At 40.4% G+C, this 17,306-nt stretch overlaps 1 protein-coding gene across 1 annotated transcript in view; it reads left to right on the top strand.

Moving 5' to 3' along the window:
* LOC140910706 (sucrase-isomaltase, intestinal) overlaps positions 1-15,965 on the top strand; it is a 98,652-nt gene extending 82,687 nt beyond the window's left edge. Inside the window, exons 17-18 of the mRNA XM_073342416.1 lie at positions 2,369-2,527; positions 15,816-15,965. Of these exons, the coding sequence (XP_073198517.1) occupies positions 2,369-2,527; positions 15,816-15,965 (309 nt within the window). The remainder of the gene's footprint in view (positions 1-2,368; positions 2,528-15,815) is intronic.
* Positions 15,966-17,306: the final 1,341 nt, after the last annotated feature.

Below are 17,306 nucleotides of genomic sequence, written 5' to 3'. Positions count from 1 at the left end.
TTGTCAAACAAAATTAGAGACAGCTACAAAATAATCACATTGTTATAGTGCATTGCCATATTTGTGTCATGTCGTGCCACCAGGATATATAGTGTATTGATTGGACATCATGAGATGACCCTGACAATATATTTTTCACCTCTCCTCCTTTTCCCCCAGCACCTTTTTCCCCAGCCACAGCTGCTGGGAGGGAGGCAGGCAATCTCCTTCCCCACATCCACCTGCTTACTTCTGGCTGCTGGGTGAAAGGAGGTGTTACTCTGACCTGCAGGAGATGCCTGCATCTTTTTAACCTTCTTTCCCATGCGGGTGCAGTCGGAAACTCAGCGAGTTCCATGCTGTCATCTATTCAGTACTCCCTGCACTGTGATTGTTCTTGTGAATGGTTTTCCACTAAATCTTTCTGAGAACCATTTAGTGTCTGAAATGCTGATACATGCAGCTCTAGAAGCAAAGGCTCAGTCTCACTGTGTTTAAAAATGGAGCCTATGAGCATTTCAAGTCCAGGGCTTGCAATCTCTTCCTGTCTCCTGGTTGCTTTCTCAGAGGCAGCCTGGCACAGGGCTGTTGCCCCTTTGCTATGTCAGTCCTTTCTGCCTCCTTCTCCTTCTTTGGTCTCCCACCTTTATAGCAGGTCTTATTTTCTCTATTCGTCCCAGCTCTGGTTGCCTGTCTCCATGATTGGCAGTTCTGGCACCTATTGAGTTTCTGGGGGGTGGGCGTGATCAACCTGTTTGATTATAAGGAGGAGAGATTCTCCTTTCCCTTCTGCCCATGCTCAATATGTAGTTTGTAAACCCCATTACATATCTATAATTCAGTCTCTAGGAGGAAATATTTAAGACAAACCACATATATTGGTGAAGACTTAAATAATTCAGAAAATGGGGAAAATAACCTAGCCTCTACTTGAATCTACATTGTCAATGGTTTTCAGATCATACATTCCCCAAAGTTTGCCATCAGTAGAAGTTACTTGGAGGAATTAAATTATATTTAATTTGCAAGGGTGATACTGTTCTTAGAATTATTCCTTCTAATAGTAATAGCAGATTATAATAAATTGATGGGTATTTTTGTAAATAGAGTGGGATCAGCTCTTTCCTTGTGTATTACAGCAAATGCTGCCCAGCGTTTAAGGTTCATTATCTAATTCTTTTTTCTCTGAATGCACTGAGAACAATTCCACTTCTTTTATCTTGTTGTCTTAAGAAAAATGGCATTTTCACTGGGTGTAAAAGACGGAAAAAATTACTTCAGTTTTCTGTATTCTGTATTTAGCAATTTACTGTAGGCAGACTACAGAAAAAGAGCAAACAGTTTTATATTAAATTGGGATTTGTGCAAATATGATTGTTGACTTAGTGATGCTTCCATTTCTCATTGCTCATATTTGATTTTGTCTGAAATCCCTCTCTGTATTCTGGTAACCTCCAATGTCAAGTTTTTATTACCAGTATATTGAAGTAAAAAAAAAAAGTCATTCTACATTACAAATGTATGACTGATGTGTGACATTAAAACATATGAGAGCCCTCAGTGTATGCTTTATATTCCTATATATATAAGACACTACTGATGCATAATTCCATCTCATCTAATTCTAATGGAACATTTATAAAAATAAAAACAAACTTTCTCTCTACTTTCAATTGTCAAAATATTTACTTACAAATACAGATCTTGATCCTGCAGCACTTCCTCGGGACTCATTAAGGAGTTTTGCCCAAGTAAGGACTTCAGAGTTAGTCCGCAAATTTATATTTTCATTTAAGTAGTTTAAAGCCTTCTTGGTTACAAGTATACAATATTACAAGTCTAGGAAACACAGCTCCCTAGAAACTATAGGGTTCCTCAATGTCTTCAAAGTTGTGAAATATGATGACTAAAAGGTTTGTAGCAGAAGTTGCACTATTATGATAATAAAAATATCAGATTAAATATATGCTACCAAATGTACACAGAAAACATTCACTGGAAAACAGTTCAGGTGTATTGTAAATAACTGCTACACTTGCCTTAAACTACTTGTCTAGATTCTGGTACTGCACCTGCCAATGTAATATCTGAGTGGGGTATTAGAATCAGTGCTACAAAAATAACACAACGAGGTGCAAGAAGATTACATATATGTACTGTAAATATTTATTATGTTTCTTATTTTGCTGGTTTTTAATTATATGCAAAATCTTATTCTATATGAAACTGAATGTGTCCACTATTACAATTCTTCACCTTTCTATTTTTAAAATTTGTATACTTTATGTATGGAGTAAAACAATGAGATACAACAATAGAACAAGTATTCAACAAATAATTTCCAACAAGTTACTATTAATCTAAAATTCCTTCTTCTGAATTATTATAGGGCCAAATGAGGACAAAGATTGTTAAAAATGGCTATCGTGGAGTTGATTCTCTGATATACAACACAGTTCAGGTTCTTGGTGTGACTTCAAGACCTAATGCTTTTGTTTTGAACGGAAATGTCATCCGTGGCGAGGACTTACAGTATCAGGAAAATGGGGTAAGAGTTATGCTGACAAATTATGAAAATGATTTTTCATATGCTTTTTCCCAAACCCGATGAACAATTCTAATAGTTTCCTATTCATGTCCTGTTTCTTTAAAAAAATGACTGGAGATCAGATTTTTGTACAGCAGAGTATGAGGTTAACTAAAGAATGGAAGACTTTTTGGGTTATGTTACCTAGGAGGAATGTAGGAAAATTTGTAGGAAAATGTATCTCTTGTCATTACTCACACATCTGTCTAGTTTTCTGTCTGCTGTGTTTTTAGCTGTGTTGTAAATGGTCAGGATATGAGAAAGACAAGGTAGGTGAGGTAATATCTTTTATTGGACCAACTTCTGTTGGAAGAAGGTACAAGCTTTCAAGCTACACAGAGCTCTTCTTCAGGTCAGGGAAAAGTCTGCTTCCTTTCCCAGACCTGAAGAAGAGCCTTATGTAGCTTGAAAGCTTGTACCTTCTTCCAACAGAAGTTGGTCCAATAAAATATTACCTACCTTGTCTCTCTAATTTTGTGTCTATCACTTACACAAGCCTACATTTCCAGGTTTATAAAACGGTGATAAAATGACAAATCCCCACAAGTTATTACAGTATTATGATAGTCACACCATACTTAGAGCTATGGAGAAATGTTAGCTGCTACTGTTGTGTTATATTATTCCAACAGCATGGGAAAATCTGCCACAATGTTATTTAGCAGCTATTTATGTTTCAGATATTTTATCAAAAATGAGTGCCCAGAATGTCCAAGAAAAATGGATATAGTTAATTTCAATAAGGATAAGTGCAGGGTCCTGCACTTAGGACGGAAGAACCCAATGCACAGCTACAGACTAGGGACCGAATGGCTAGGCAGCAGTTCTGCGGAAAAGGACCTAGGGGTGACAGTGGACGAGAAGCTGGATATGAGTCAGCAGTGTGCCCTTGTTGCCAAGAAGGCCAATGGCATTTTGGGATGTATAAGTAGGGGCATAGCGAGCAGATCGAGGGACGTGATCGTTCCCCTCTATTCGACATTGGTGAGGCCTCATCTGGAGTACTGTGTCCAGTTTTGGGCCCCACACTTCAAGAAGGATGTGGATAAATTGGAGAGAGTCCAGCGAAGGGCAACAAAAATGATTAGGGGACTGGAACACATGAGTTATGAGGAGAGGCTGAGGGAGCTGGGATTGTTTAGCCTGCAGAAGAGAAGAATGAGGGGGGATTTGATAGCTGCTTTCAACTACCTGAAAGGGGGTTCCAAAGAGGATGGCTCTAGACTGTTCTCAATGGTAGCAGATGACAGAACGAGAAGTAATGGTCTCAAGTTGCAGTGGGGGAGGTTTAGATTGGATATTAGGAAAAACTTTTTCACTAGGAGGGTGGTGAAACACTGGAATGCGTTACCTAGGGAGGTGGTAGAATCTCCTTCCTTAGAGGTTTTTAAGGTCAGGCTTGACAAAGCCCTGGCTGGGATGATTTAACTGGGAATTGGTCCTGCTTCGAGCAGGGGGTTGGACTAGATGACCTTCTGGGATCCCTTCCAACCCTGATATTCTATGATTCTATGATTCCTATTTTCACATGCAAACCTGGGGCTGGTTCTATTCAATGTCTTCATAAATTATTTGGACAATGGCAAAGAGAGTATACTTATAAAATTTGCAGATGATACCAAGCTGGGAGTGGTTGCAAGTGCTTTGGAGGATGGGATTAGAATTCAAAATGATCTTGACTAACTGGAGAAATGGTCTGAAATAAATAGGATGAAAATCAATACAGAAAAATGCAAAGTACTACAGTTAAGAAGAAATAATCAATGGCACAAATACAAATGGTAAATGACTGTCTAGGAAGGAGTACTGCTGACAAGGATCTGGGGGTTATAATGGATCACAAGCTAAATATGAGTGAACAAGGTAACACTGTTGCAAAAAAGTGAACATCATTCTGGGATGTTTATCAGGAGTGTTGTAACCAAGACCCAAGAAGTAATCTTTCCACTCTACTCAGCACTGCTAACGTCTCAACTGGAGTATTATGTTCAGTTCTGGATATTGCACTTTGGGAAAGATGTGGACAAATTGGAGAAAGTCCAGAGGACAGCAACAAAAATGATAAAAGGTCTATAAAACATGACATACAAGGAAAGATTGAAAAAACTGGGTTTGTTTCTTCTGGAGAAGAGAAGCCAGAGAGCAGGGGACATAACAGTCTTCAAGTATGTAAAAAATCGTTGTTAAGAGGAGGGTGATAAATTTGTTCTCCTCAACCGCTGAGGACAGGATAAGAAGTAATGGACTTAAATTGTGGCAAGGGAGATTTGGGTAGGCATTAGGAAGAGCTGCCTAACTGTCAAGGTAGTTAAGCACTGGAACAAATTACCTAGGGCGGTTGTGGAATCTCTGTCACTGGAGGATTTTCAGAACAGGTTATGGTCTAGAAATACTGTCAGGGATGCTCTAGAAATACTTAGTCCTGATTCAGGGCAGGGAACTGAGCTAGATGAACTACTATTAAGGTCCCTTCCAGTCCTACATTTCTATGATTCTATTTAAGATGTTTATTTTATAAATGAATTTGTTTTAATATCAGCTGTGATTCAAGCTGTAACTACCATAGTATGCTAAGTGGTAAACCCAGTGCCCAAAGAAGAGTGTCTCATCTAGGTCTCTAGGGAGATCCACAAGTAGAGGATGGAGGAATCCTCCCTTTGGCTGTGAAAGAGAAACCAAGGCTACTCCCAATAATCGTAATATCCTCTGTGTCCTTAGTCTCCTTCTCCACAGGGGAAAGAACAGGAGGATCAGCACAGTAGTAGATCCTCCCACTGTGGTAACCTCCCCACCTATGCTCCATCCCCAAACACCCTGCAGAGCTGGGCTTTGCATTTGGCAAGCGGTGTATGGTGCCCAAATTTTCCCCATAGTTCTTCATTGGTGGAGGTAAAAAGAGGTGTCTCTAAGGGCTTACTCCTATCAAAGAGAGAGAGTCAAATCATCAAGCAACGGATACAGTGTTTTTGCTATGTTACACCACTTATCTGACTTAATAATTTAAGTTCACATGTAATCAAGATATGAAACCCATTACATGCATTTGTTTCTAATACCATCTTACTGAAGAAATCAATTGAGCAAACAAACTTAGAGAATAAGTTTCTGCTTTGAAGAAAAATGGATAACTCACTTTTAGAGGAAAATGTCGTAAATAACTGTAATCAGAATCCCCTCAAAGGAAATGTTTTAACAGCAGAACTGTGTCTGAATAAGCTGAAAGCAACACAAACTTAATGGGGAGTGGGAGAGGAGAATAAACTCCATAGAAATATGCTTGGAAGGAACCAGTCAAGCAAGCCCGTAGTATGATAGCATGGAAACAGATGAAAACTTAAAAAGAGATCAACAAAGATGTCAAAAGTTGTTACAAAATAATTCTTTTTTCTTTTTAAACACAAACAAGGCAGCTACCCCAGATCTCACTGCCCTAACAATTATTTAAAATAACAAGGAATACAAGGAATAACCCCCACAGCAGGTGGTAGCAAAGTCTCCAACCCCACAAAAATTACATTAATTGAACCATCTGGTACTTTAAAACAGCAGAATATGTTTCTCCCAGCCAGAGATCCATCACATCTTTGCCATCAGCCTCGTACAGTTGATTAGGGCTGTTTCTACTATGGAAAACTCAGAGTAAATTCACAGTTTTGGAGTTCTAAGAAACTTACAACCAGTGTATTTAAAAACAAACAAAAACAGGCGCAGACCTCACTACTTTCTCACGGTCCTGAGACTCTGTTAAAATACGATACGCTGTGCAAGAATAAAGAAGCGGTACTTGCTATTAGAAACATAAATAATTCATACTCAGGGAGGGGTTGTGTATGGGAAAGGCTGAAAGAAATTCCAGTTGATAAGAAAAAACTAGTAAATATGAACTGCAGCTTTTGTGGAGTATTGATTCAATATGGTTGAATGTTCAACTCCTGTTTTCATGTTACAAGCTTTACTTCTCCTAATTTACCTATTCACCTTCTCCTAATTTACCTTTCTAATAATTAAGAAAGGCTTCTCAAATTAGCAGTCTGGTATGAGGAATACCTTTTCACAGAACAGTATTTCTGAACAATAGCAGTGAAAACAACTTTAAAAGAGCATGATGGAAGGAAAAAATAGATCTGTTCCAAGTCCTGTACAGGTTACTTCTGTATCCTACAAGGACTATACTGTTACTGATTGCAAATGCACAGATATGCCAGGACTTGACACGGGTGTCAGTGTACAGGAGCCTTTGTATGGTTTGCCTAAGAACGAGGCACAATTGCTATCCTTGCACTTAGAATGGAACCTGCATGGCAGAGGGATTAAACTATACTCCTTGAGATTGAGGGGATGTAGCAGGAAGCATGCTTCCTCTGTGCACTCGAGAATTCAGAAAAGAATTTTGCCTCTGCAGCGCCTTTTACTATGGGCTGTGTCTGAATACACACTACAGCCCTAATGTATTTGTATATAAATAGAAACAGTTTACAGTACTTAATAATCAGCCTCTTCCTCCTAGCTCATTCATTTGGTGATGCTGTGATCCAACATTTGTGATTTCACAGAATTCATTATCAGAGATGCCTTTATAGTATGATATTACAAACATTGATCTGCAGCTTTAATGGATGAATTAATCAGGAGGAACAGGCAGATTATGGAGAAGAAAACTTCTATTTATATACAGATTTCTTGGTAAAAAGCGATGAAAAGTAGGGAAATATTGTACCTGGCAGAACAATGAGGTTCTGGAAAAATATCATGGACAAAATCATTAGTTGTGCTGTGCATGTGCAACTTCCATTGAAGTTAACCATTGGCTGCCTCTCAGGATTTGACCCTGGTTATTTACAGTTTGCGGTTCTGTGGCATGGTCTGTGTCACTATAATTATGCATCTCTTTTTTCACATTTTAAAACAGATTCTTTACATTTTATTCTGGAAGAAAATCAACAACAATTTGTTTAGTGTGTAATGAACTCCCCATCTCCTGTATTCCACTATTTCTAATCCTTAGGACTGTTTACCATTTCCTACCCCCACACATCTAAAGCTGTACAGCAGCCCACAGGAATATTACACCTTAAGAGCTGTAGAAATTCCCATGTAATGGGTGCAGGATGAATGATGGAGGGTTTCTGCTAGCTGGGTTGAATTATAAACAAAAATGACCTGAGAGTAGGAAGGTCCTTCTTTCTCTTTGACATGGATCACTTTGTTGGGGGCTACTTGGTTTTGTATTAGGGCTGCTTAGAGCCAGTCTTAGAGCCTTCCTCTTGTTACTGTTGTATGCTTTGTGGGAGTTGGATAAATCTTCAGGCTAGGTAGTTCAGGAAGCTCCATAACTTCCATGAATGGTGGCTGCTGAAGCTTATTTTGGCTGGATCCAGCCCTCTCTAGGAGAAGGGGGTGGATCAGATTCTTTTGGAATACTGCAAGGAGAGGGTTTTGCACTTGTTAAGACTCACAGAAACGTAGAAGGCTGGAAGGGACCTCAAGCAGTCATCAGGTCTAGTCCTTTGTGCTGAGGCAGGACAAATGCAGGCCACAACTGACAGGTGTTCATCCAACCTGTTCTTCAAAACCTCCAACAATGTGGGTTCCACAACTACCCTTGAAAGCCTATTCCAGAATTTAATGACTCTTATAGTTAGAAAGTTTTCCTAATATCTAACTTAAATCTCCCTTGCTACAGATTAAGCCCACTACAGCTAAAATGGACATGGAGAACAATTGATCACTGTTTTCTGCATAACAGCTCTTAACATATTTGAAGACTGTTATCAGGTCTCCCCTGAGTCTTCTTTTCTCAAGACTGAACATGTCAAGTTTTTTTTTTCATATTTTCTAAACCTTTTATCATTTTTGTTGCTGTCCTCTGGACTCTCTCCGGTTTGTCCACATCTTTTTCTAAAACGTGGCACCCATTATCCATTAAATAGTACCGAACGCAGGACTGCCCCATGTGGGGGTCCACTAAATACCCACTCCCAGTTTGACAGTGAACTATTGATAACTACTCTTTGAAAGACCATACTCAACCAGTTGTGCTCCCATCTTATATTAATTTCCCTTTTATACAGACCACATTTCCCTTATTTGCTTATGAGAATGTCATGCGGGACAATGTCAAAAAGCCTTACTAAAATCAAGATATAAGTTAAGAGCTTGTATAGAACTATCCTTGATAAATTTAGGCACTACTCCTACTATAGTACGATGATAATACTGTTGTACATAAAATATCAGCAGGAATACGTAAAATTTATTGTTGGATGACCTCATACAAAATTATAAATGTTGAAGTGCTTCGAGGCAACCCCTTTATTCTCAGGCTACAGAATTTGCCACAGAATTCATCCCTTCATGTACAATTGGGCTGGAGATTCTTATCTTTCATTTTAAAAAAGATTGTTTCTAGCTCTCATAGTTGCAGAGATTACACTTGGTTTGACATGTTCAAGGTTAATGCAGTAATGTGCACTCAGATTTGTAGGGAACCTGGGAAAAAAAAAGTTTGAGTATGAATTTCCCCCATTTATCATAATGGGTTGTTGCTTCTGAAACCTAAAGATAAGAATCTGTGGCAAAATGGAAATTAAAAATAAGGAGACAGCATAAAATAAATTAAATTTAGTATCAAATTAGCATTGGGACTACTACTCTGATTTGATTTTTAATTTTCACATATGATTTGTTTTATTAATTTATCGGCAGAATTTCCACCAAAGTACTAAGGAATGTAGGGACTTCTCTTCAGAACTTATGTCCAGTTTGTCTCGACTGAGTCTTACCTGTAAGGTCAAGTGAAGGGTCTTATGGCAGTCTCTACTCAAACTTATATTCTTGTTTCAGATTTGGAGCTGGTCTTTATATTAATTTAGCATACATTTCTTAATTACATTTGTTTCACTTTTTCAACAGAAACTCACCCTACAGATTTCTTTACCACTTACTGAGGAGCTGAACATTATACTTCAGTAGAATATTAAGGAAATACTTGTGTAATTCAACATAAATGAATCTCAAATTTTGATGTCATTCTGATTTTAATGTCAAAATAAAAAAAAATCAGTTTTTGTTGCTTATGTTCCTGATGTATTTTTTAATACCATAATAGGTTAGTGGGATGTAAATAACTATTTTATGCTTTTAATTCAACTATTCTTCAATTACAGGAATACTAAGATTATAGACAATTCAGTAACAGTCAAAACTACCTCAAACTATTGCATATTGACATAGAAGAAAACAAGCCTGGAAAAAGTCCTCCCTCTTTTGAAGCTCAATCCTGCGCTACTGAAGTCAATGGGAGCTTTACCATGAACCTTAAAAGGGTGCAGGATCTTGGAATCTCTCTCTGCCCATCATAAATATAACAAAAATTGGGATTAAAAAGAATATTACAAATATAACCAGTTTAACTAGATAGATGGAACCCTGTAGTAACTGAGAAGACAAGGAACATTGCTGTCATCACAGACTGAAATGACTATTCACAGATCTTGACCTATAAAAGTGTTCATTCTATTGTCTTCTACACCATCCTTAACGATGTAGGATCCGGTTCTGGGGCCCCTGCTCTGGTTGTTTTGCACCATTATGCACTCACTAACCAACTGGAAAGTCAGCTTAACCAGCTACTTAGATAGTCCTGTTTTGTAAGGGGAATTACCAGGAGGAATACAACTGGAATAGTGGCTGTACTCCACCTACCTTTCAGTCCCTGACATAAAGATAGTCAAGGGATGGGAGAGTGGCTGGAGCAACTTTGTACTCCAGTTCTTTTTGGCTGATTAATCAACCCTTGAGGCTGTGGGCATGGCTGCACTAGCTTCTACCAGACACTATACTTTTCCCTGGCCAGGCAGGGATACACTCTAAACCCGAAACACACCCCAGAATCTGAAGACCATAATTGTTGCATGACACCACCTTTGCCTCCCTTCCCACTGTCCTGAATTGCACTGAGTTCAGCACAGACACCATGAAGAATCTGGGCTATACAGTTGAGTAGATAGCTACAAGCATAGTGAGAAGTCATATAAAACTTTAGGGAGGGCTCTGGGTAGTTCCAATGTTATTTTTCAGTTTCTGGGGAAGAAATCCCATATGATTTTCTGTGGATACTTTTTGCATTATTAGGGAACCCCTCACAGTGACAACCGGTCAATGCCCCTACTGCTGCTTATAGCCACAACCTAGACAGTGGCACACACAGCATGGGGTCAGAGATTTTATGTACTTTTAAAAAAACCATTAGTTACCAAACAGAGAGAGGAATACTGACATCTTCTTTTCAATGTTTTGTTAAGCAGACATTGCCACCATGAAGACGTAATATCGTTAAATGTTAGTAGTTCTCTTCATTTGCAAGTTCTTCTGTTGAGAGCCACTATATTACTAAGCCCATTGTAGGTATTTCTAATTGTGAAGTTTCTTATTACCAGTATTGAAAGACCATTCTTTTCATCATTGATGCAGCTTGAAGGAACTATTTTCATTGAGATCATTAGTTTTAATTCTAATGATAAGGCATTCCCACCTACCCACAATAAAAACAAACAAAAAAAACCCACCTCTGGTAGAAAGCAATATCACATCCTATCATAAAATTAATTCTCCTTTCAGAATTCTATAATTTGAGTAGTCCATAACATATGCAATAGTTTTCATGCCTAGGGTGCCCCTGTATCTTGAACATTTGATCTGTTGCTGATGTCCACTTTATACAGAGGGACACTGACAGGATAGGGTCCAGAAGAGAGAGAGAGAGAGAAAGAAAGAGAGGGAGAGTGTGTATGTGGTTTTTTCCCTTGCTGGATCAAACGGAGCTATAAGTCAATAGAAACTTTTTATTGTAGTCTATAACATTCCGCTGCATAATTCCCACACCCTCTGTTCACACTGATTGAAATGTGTCAATATTAAATTGAATTAATGAAACATAGGTTCTGCTGGTGTATTGCAAGATATAATGTCCTGGATGAATTTTAGTACATCTGTAACTACGAAAGCATGAGGACCAAACTAGTTTACTATTAGATGTTTTAATCACAGATGCTGCCGGAACTGAGTTTTTAAAAGTTTGAAAATTGTCAACTTGAACTCCAACTTCTTAAAAGTGTAACACCAAATTAATTGAAGCAGTATTAATAGGCATTCTCATTCCATTTTCTCCAGATAATTGGTTCCCCTCCAATCAGTAGTACTGAGTTACAGTACGCTTCCATATAGAATCTTTATGCAGTAGTGGCTGAAATTTTATACTAGTGGTAACGTAGATTAGTTCATCATAATAGCCTCTATCAGCCTTGATTTTTCCTCTGTTCCTGATTCAGGGAGGTATTTAAGGATGTGTGTAACTTGCATATTTAAAGAATATTGTGATGCAGTGAAGAAGCATTTTGCTATGCTGGGGGTTCGGTGAAATCTTGTTGGAGCTGGTGGGCATAACAGCTGCCCTTTATTCAGGATAAATGTAAAAAGCAATTTTTGGAACTGATAGCTGAAAGAATAGAAGTCACCACCCAAAACTGACCATTTGCAGGGCTGGTTAGGAATCTGAGCTATGTGGGTAGAGAGGTTTGACTGGAGGCTGAATGCAAACACAGGAGGCTGGATACTGTTTGATAGAGCTGCATATGTGAACAAGAAGCAGGAAAAACATGACAGAAACAGAGAAGGCAGCAAAGAAGCTCAGGGAAGCATTTGTAGCATGACCTTAAGAAAAAGGTAAAAGGAGAGAGCTTTTGGTTAGAGTGCTGGCTGGAGAGAGGCCTGGAACTGTAAGCAAAGAAACTGTCACCTTTGCTTCCTTCTGTCTTCAGGAAAACAGCACTTTATTTACATTCTTTGTAAATAAACAGGACTACATCAAACAAATACTTGACTCCATCATCAAATTTCTCCCCTATCTGAAACAACCCAGGATGGAGAATGGCAGTGTTGAGGCTTTTGGTACTGTAGATGAAAGTCTCAGTCTGACCGTACTCTGTTGGGATCAGGACTTCCAGCATCAGTGTGGGGCAATCCAAAGAGCACCCTTGTGTTGGTGGCTTCAGTACTGGCTGTCTTGGTGCTGGATGATTCAACCTTTGATTGCCAGTACTGGGTGTGTTGCTGGCATCTAGAGATTTTTGCAGAGGTTGGCTGGTGACCATTTGCTGTAGAAGATTGCTGCAGTTACTGCAAGAGCAATCCTCCTTCCGTCCTCTCTCTTCAGAGGATTGGGATGAAGATGTTAAGGAGGTTCTGGCGGAATGGGATTTCCTTGATGCCAAATGGGTTTTGGAGTCTCATGTGGCCTGTTGCTTTACCAGAGACTCTGAGCAGTAGTCTGGGCTGATGGAGTAGTTTTGTCACCTGGTGCTGAAGAAGCCCTTCATACAAGCCCCTCTGGACATCTGAGTCCTTTTTGAAAAGGAGAAGCATATACGGCACTTGTGTGGTATATGTACATCATAGCTTGGACTTAGACTTCTGCAGTAATAAGTCACCACCCTCTCAAATCCAATAGTGCCCCCAAACCATAAGCACTAGCATCTGTGTCCATTTTCAAAACCCCTTTCAAAGCCTCAGTTTTCTTTTTGTCAATACAAATTCCCCCCTCACTGATTGATTGATTGTATGTCTGAGGAAAAGTATCACTCTTTGAAACACTTCACATTTCTTTGGGTTCAAATTCAGATTGGCTGCCTTAAATTTGTCACTGTATCAGTTCCTGTCCAAAGGTTTTCAACATTACCATGATATATAATGTAGGTATAACCCCAAGGCTAAGAGAGGCCTGCCATGCAATATTCTCTCCATTAGCCTCTTAAATACGGCAGCAGCATTGGACAAGCCAAAAACCATCACTTTAAATTGTCACCAGACATCATAATCTGATTCTGTGTATACACTTCCACTACCCACTTCGGATCCAAAACTGAACCTGTTACACATCCAGGGTATGTTCTATTTGTGGTAATGGATAAGAATTCATTCAAGTAGTATGTTTAATTTTCTACAGTCTACACAGAATCTGATGCTGCTATTTTTTTCTTAACCAGAACTATGAGTGAGGCCCAAGGATTGACTGAAGGCTCAGTTATGTCTTCCTGGTACATTTCTTCAATGACCTGTAAGGCCTCTTTCCATTTTGCTATGGGTAAACGGTGTGCTATGGGTAAACGTTTAATAGGTGTGATACAGCATGGCCAGAGGGCAGCAGGAGGGTGATAGAAGGGAGACATGTAAGCCCCAGGATGATGAGAGCCTTATTCCCTGTAGAGGGAAGAGAGGTTCCTATAGATTAATTAGAGCACCTGAAGCCAATTAGAGCACCTGAAGCCAGTCACCTGATTAAAAAAAAACACCCTGCTTTAATCAGACAATTGGAGGAGTTGAAGCAGAGTGGTTTGGTGTTGGAGCAGAGAGCAGTTTGAAGGAGAGCAGTTTGGAGGGAAGCAGAGGAGAGTTCGGAGAAGTGCTGTGGCGGGCCAGAAGACCAAGACCCTAGGTAAAGGGAAACCCAGCTTGTGCAGAGCAGAGGGACTCCACAGACACAAGAGGTTGGGAGAAACCTGTCCCAAGCAGACAGAGGGCAGGAAGCCCCACAAGCTGAAGGTCCAGAGAGGGAAGTAGCCCGAGGGAAGGAATCACTAGTTCAAGTGATTTGCCGCTATCCCTAGGACTCCTGGGCTGGGACCCAGAGTAGAGGGCAGGCCCGCTTCCCTTCCTCTCCACTCCCCTTCTCTGGGATACTAGTGGGACAGCTGATTCCCCAGATCAGGGGTGAGAAAAGGCGCCCTATATCTCCCCCACCCACAAGAAGAGAAAGTGCAGGACCATGATAGTAGTGCTGGCAATTTGCCACAAGGTCAATTTCCCCCAGTACCAATCTTTCCCAACTAGAAAGTCTGTTCGACTGTTCTGTTGCCCATCATCTAAATATATAGCTGTGCTGCAACCAGTCCAATAGACACTCTGGGAGCTCACCCCTTTCCCCTTGTAATTTCCTTCTATGCTAGCGTACACTAGTGCCATTGGCTTGCATTTTGCAATGGTTACTATTTGTAACCATTTGTTTGTTGGTTACTATTTCCTGCTTGTGAGAAACATTCAGCAAACAAACAGCTCTGCTTCAGGTCCGTAAGAACTTTAGTGACTAACATGCCCCTGGGTGTCAAATCAGGTCTCAACCACAGCCCATCCTTCCTTTCCTGGAAAGCTACCACAACATACAGAAGTTACTATGGTTTTTCGTCAAGTGACTGCACGTGTATTCCACTCTGGTGTGCATATCCCCTGTGCCTATGAGATTGGAATCTTTTGAGCAGCAGTGTCCAATGGAGCACTGTGTGCATCCATTGGAGCAGCACTTGCACTATGCATGCCCATTGGAGCTGCCCTCCGTAGACGCAGCCACTCTCCAGTTCTTTCTTTCTTACATGGCTGTGAGACAGAACATGTAATTGCATTGTCCTCATCTCTGTGCACTGTGCAATTCATCTCTCTCGTTGGATAATTAGAGAAGTTAGTTTTATTACTTTAATCCATTGGCATTTTAAAACATAGATTTTTTTCAAGTCCACATGGTGCCTCCAGAGGCAGCACTCCCCTAGACATGGCAGAGACCAAGTTCTTCAGATTCAAGACCTGCTGTTCTTGCAAAGGAGCTATTCCTATCAATCTTGAAGACTCAAAGTGCCTCTTCTGTCTCCCCTCAGAATACCACAACAAAAGCTTTCTGGTGATTATTGGAAAACTTGGAAATTAAAAATAAAATTGTACAGGAGATGGAAAAACAAACAGATGATCAGGCCAGGTATCTGCTGGTTGTATCAAATATATTAAAAAGGGAGTTTTTGAGGTTGTCGTGATTTCAGAACTGATGGATATTTTGGGACTGGAAAAACCTTAGAGAATTTCTGTTGGATAAAATAAAGGCAGAATGTAGAAAACTGGCATAGGAAATGTGATGCTTGGATTGCGAAGAAGGGTCCCCCTAACACAGGGTGAGCCCCTATACAGCAATAGCTCATGAGCACAACAATGGAGCACATTGCTGTTGATGTGTTTTGGCCTCTGCCTGAGACAGAGTCAGGCAATCAATATCTTCTGATTGCTATGAACTACTTGGGTCCTGAAGTTTACCCAATGATGAACCAAGAGGCTGTGACAGTGGCTGAGGTCCTGGCCAATGAACTCTTCACCTGATTTGTGGTTGAGGGTGAAATTACACACAAATCCATTTGAACCCAAATTGTTTGAACAGGTGTGTGCAATTCTAGCATCTCTCCTGTTTTGGTCAAACCTCTTGTATGAAGTTCCTGAAGATGAACACAGGAATTTGAACCCTTTGGACTTTGTAGAATCTCGACAATCCAGAACTGAAAAGTTCACACCTTTGCTAGAAAAAAATTGAGGTTAGACTTTGTCGGAGGCTGCCTTCACCAGCGGGAACCATCTTTGCTGAGTAGGGTGCTACACCGTTGACTCAATTTCTTCCCTTTACGCTGTCAATCATTTAGTCCTGTGTCTATTTCTTGTTATGACTCCAGTCTTCTGGTAGGGCCCCTAATAGTCAGCCCTTTTGGGGTAATAGTCAGGGGTCCTGTGACCCTTGCGGAGGGTAGACAGTGCTAGGTTCCTTGGGGTAGGGCCTTTTCTTGCTCCCAAGTCTTTATTATGCCTTGCATTAGAGGTGGTAGGGGCACCCAGGCCCATCCACACCAATGGGTTCCAACTCAGTGATCTTATTTGAGGCAGCTAGAACCAGTTTCTTCCAGTCCCTTATTGCTCCTTGAGTGGCTTCCTACCTCACCTCCTCTCTAGGCATTTCGCAGACTCTTGTTCTGGTTCTCATTCTCTGGAAGCCAGGCTTCCCTGGCAGCTCCTTGCCAATCTGCTGAAGGGGTCTCCTCTCTGAAGTTCCTCCATCTCTGGCAGCTGCCCTGTCCTTCACCCTTGCATCTATACAGCAGTTGTGAGGCCACCAATCAGCCCCAAGAGAGCAATCAGTCAGTTTTCCTATTAACCCTTTAGTTGCCAAACCAGCATGAGGGTCTGTATGCCCAGGATGGACTGTGATAAAATGAAAGGACGATGATGTAAGGTCATACAGGAAAACTTTAAAAAGAGGGGACCTGGTGTGGTTCCACAATTATAGGAAAAATAAAAATAGGCACTCGAAGTAGGATAAACCTTGAGAGGAACCCAATACAATACTGACTTGAACATACGAAGTGGAGTACAGGACACAGGACTAAACTCAGTTATCTATAAGGACCATCTGAGGAGGAATCAGGGCAACAGGATTTCAGCATGGTAGCCCCAAAACCTGAGAATGTACCTGTGGAAACTGAGGCAGGAAAAGTTGTGAAAATAATAAGTTCCCCATTAGATGGGCGGGATCTCTCCCAGACAGCAGATTCCACAGAAACAGCAGATATTCCCCAGGGACTCATCGAAAAAGACCTCTCTGCTGGGTGAAAGGAAATTGGGCAGGGAGAAAAATTCTAGAGAGATCTGGATGAGTGTAAAACTAGTTTGGATTGGTGATGTGAAAATATCCTGACAGATAAACCCTTTGTAAGTAAATAATTAAGCTTGTATAATTTCTAATTTTCCTTTGGACAGTTAGAAAGGAGAATTTTTGGCTGGATTAGAAGGCCAAATCACCTTTTTAGGACTGGTCTACACAGTGCGGTAATGCAATTTATGGGGATGTGATTTCTAAACCACCCAGGGCTGGCCTTACCATGAG

Source organism: Lepidochelys kempii, chromosome 1 (assembly GCF_965140285.1).
Source record: "Lepidochelys kempii isolate rLepKem1 chromosome 1, rLepKem1.hap1, whole genome shotgun sequence".
NCBI lineage: Eukaryota > Metazoa > Chordata > Testudines > Cheloniidae > Lepidochelys > Lepidochelys kempii.
Note: the sequence above shows the minus strand (reverse complement) of the source record. Positions and strands in the feature narration are given on the sequence as shown.